The following is a 1,673-nucleotide window of genomic DNA, read 5'->3' on the forward strand; positions in this document are numbered from 1 at the left end:
GAATGTACTGAAAACTTTAGTTTATAATAAATTGCATTTACTATTATGATTATATGATGATATAATATCTAATTAAAATTTTAGTTTCTTAATTATAATATAATTTTACTTTGTATAAATTTGTAAACATAAGTGTTAATTCGCGTCTATATTTATCATCAACTTGTACAAATTAATTTGGTTTAAATTATTAAAAATCAGATAAAGGTGAATTGAAAGAACATGTACTGTATATCGGTAATAAGCTGCAAATTAAACTTTCCTAGCTAGCTATTCCGGAACAATAATTGAAGCAGAAGCAAACACACATATATAATAGCTTCATTTCATTAATTATAAACATCATTAATTACAATGCTACCCTAGATTAAAATTTTAAAAAAAAAAAAAAAAAAAAAAAAAAAAAAAAAACCTAACTGAAGAGGAAAGCCCTAGCCATCTTTTTGCCAAGATGGACTTGAGCCGAAGATGAAAGATGAAGAGGATCACCACGTTTGAGCTCTAAGCCTTTCGCATCCACTGTACTCAAAAAGGGAAGTTTGAGCTCCAGTTGGATGTTTCTTACCACCTGTGTAAATGTGAGGTTAAGAGTGGGTGGCAAGGCAACTTGGATTATTGGAAGCTGGGGCATATGGAGATCCTGGCGAATCGAGGTGAAAAACCTCGGGACCTCTAGAGCGAACGAGCCTACACCTATTTGAGCTTCAGTCTCTCCTTGATACCACAGGAGAGCCCGGATTTTTCCCCCGTCCCTTAGAGCCGCCGCCGCACGCTCTAAGGTCTTGTTGTATAATGTTGTGCCGCGGCTCCACTGGGTGATACTTGTCCCCCCTATCGCACAAGGGACCAAGCCTATTACACCCAGCGGGCTAGAGGAGGATACCCGGTTCAACACCTCCCTAGCAAAGCACATGCCGGGCCCTACACCGCATGTCTTGGTTGTATCTATGTCTGCGTGTAGGGGTTCAGTTGCCAATTCCCAACCCAACTTGGCGTTTAGCCGAAAGATGGAGGGATTGGGTTGGCATTCGGGTGGAATAATCCCGTCCCATACTTGGACGGTTTTGTTTGTTGGGGTACGGGCGCTCTTAACTCCTCCCCGGCCGGCCATATTGCTCTGACCGGCCAAAATGAAAATAGATTTTTGGACTGTATTACCGGCATTCACTATTGCTCCAGTGAATGCCAAAAAGAGGAAGAGGAGAAGATTGAGTGCAGAATTCATACTGTTTGGCTTGGACTAGGTAATTGTTTAGGCTTTGAGAGATTTTTAAAACCAAAAAGATAAAAATGCAAAACCAATCAAACTTTGCTTTTCCGATGTAAAGCAAAACAACACAAAAAACCAAACAGTGGTAAGCTAAGTGGATAGGCTATGTACTTTGTGGCGGTTGATGTGTGGAGAAGAAGACAGCAAAAGCTGAGAAGCTCAGGCGGAGCTTTGTGGTTCGTGCGCTGGTCGTCGTGTTGTAGGTGAGGAGAGAGATTGGGGGAAACTGAAATTTATAGAGATTGTAGGTGAGGAGAGAGCCGGCATAATTAAAGGTTGCTTTCTCCGTTATCCGATGGTCACTTTTTTTTTTGCCTAAAAGTAGGCTGGAAAGTGACCCAATTTTTAATGATTTGTGATAGCATGTATTCCCAACCAATCGTTATGCTGTGCATCCAAATGT

The 1,673-nt window shown here is 40.7% G+C and overlaps 1 protein-coding gene across 1 annotated transcript; it reads right to left on the minus strand.

Annotated features, from left to right (window-relative positions):
- Positions 1–412: 412 nt before the first annotated feature.
- On the minus strand, positions 413–1,225 carry LOC109175417 (probable carbohydrate esterase At4g34215). The gene has a single exon (XM_019324679.1). It carries the CDS (start codon positions 1,223–1,225, stop codon positions 413–415), a length of 813 nt encoding a protein of 270 aa, XP_019180224.1.
- Between the last annotated feature and the right edge of the window lie 448 nt (positions 1,226–1,673).

Source organism: Ipomoea nil, unplaced genomic scaffold, assembly GCF_001879475.1.
Source record: "Ipomoea nil cultivar Tokyo-kokei standard unplaced genomic scaffold, Asagao_1.1 scaffold0688, whole genome shotgun sequence".
NCBI lineage: Eukaryota > Viridiplantae > Streptophyta > Magnoliopsida > Solanales > Convolvulaceae > Ipomoea > Ipomoea nil.

Coding starts and splice junctions, on each gene's coding strand:
- LOC109175417 (XM_019324679.1), bottom strand. CDS start 1,225: ATGAATTCTGCACTCAATCTTCTCCTCTTCCTCTTTTTGGCATTCACT.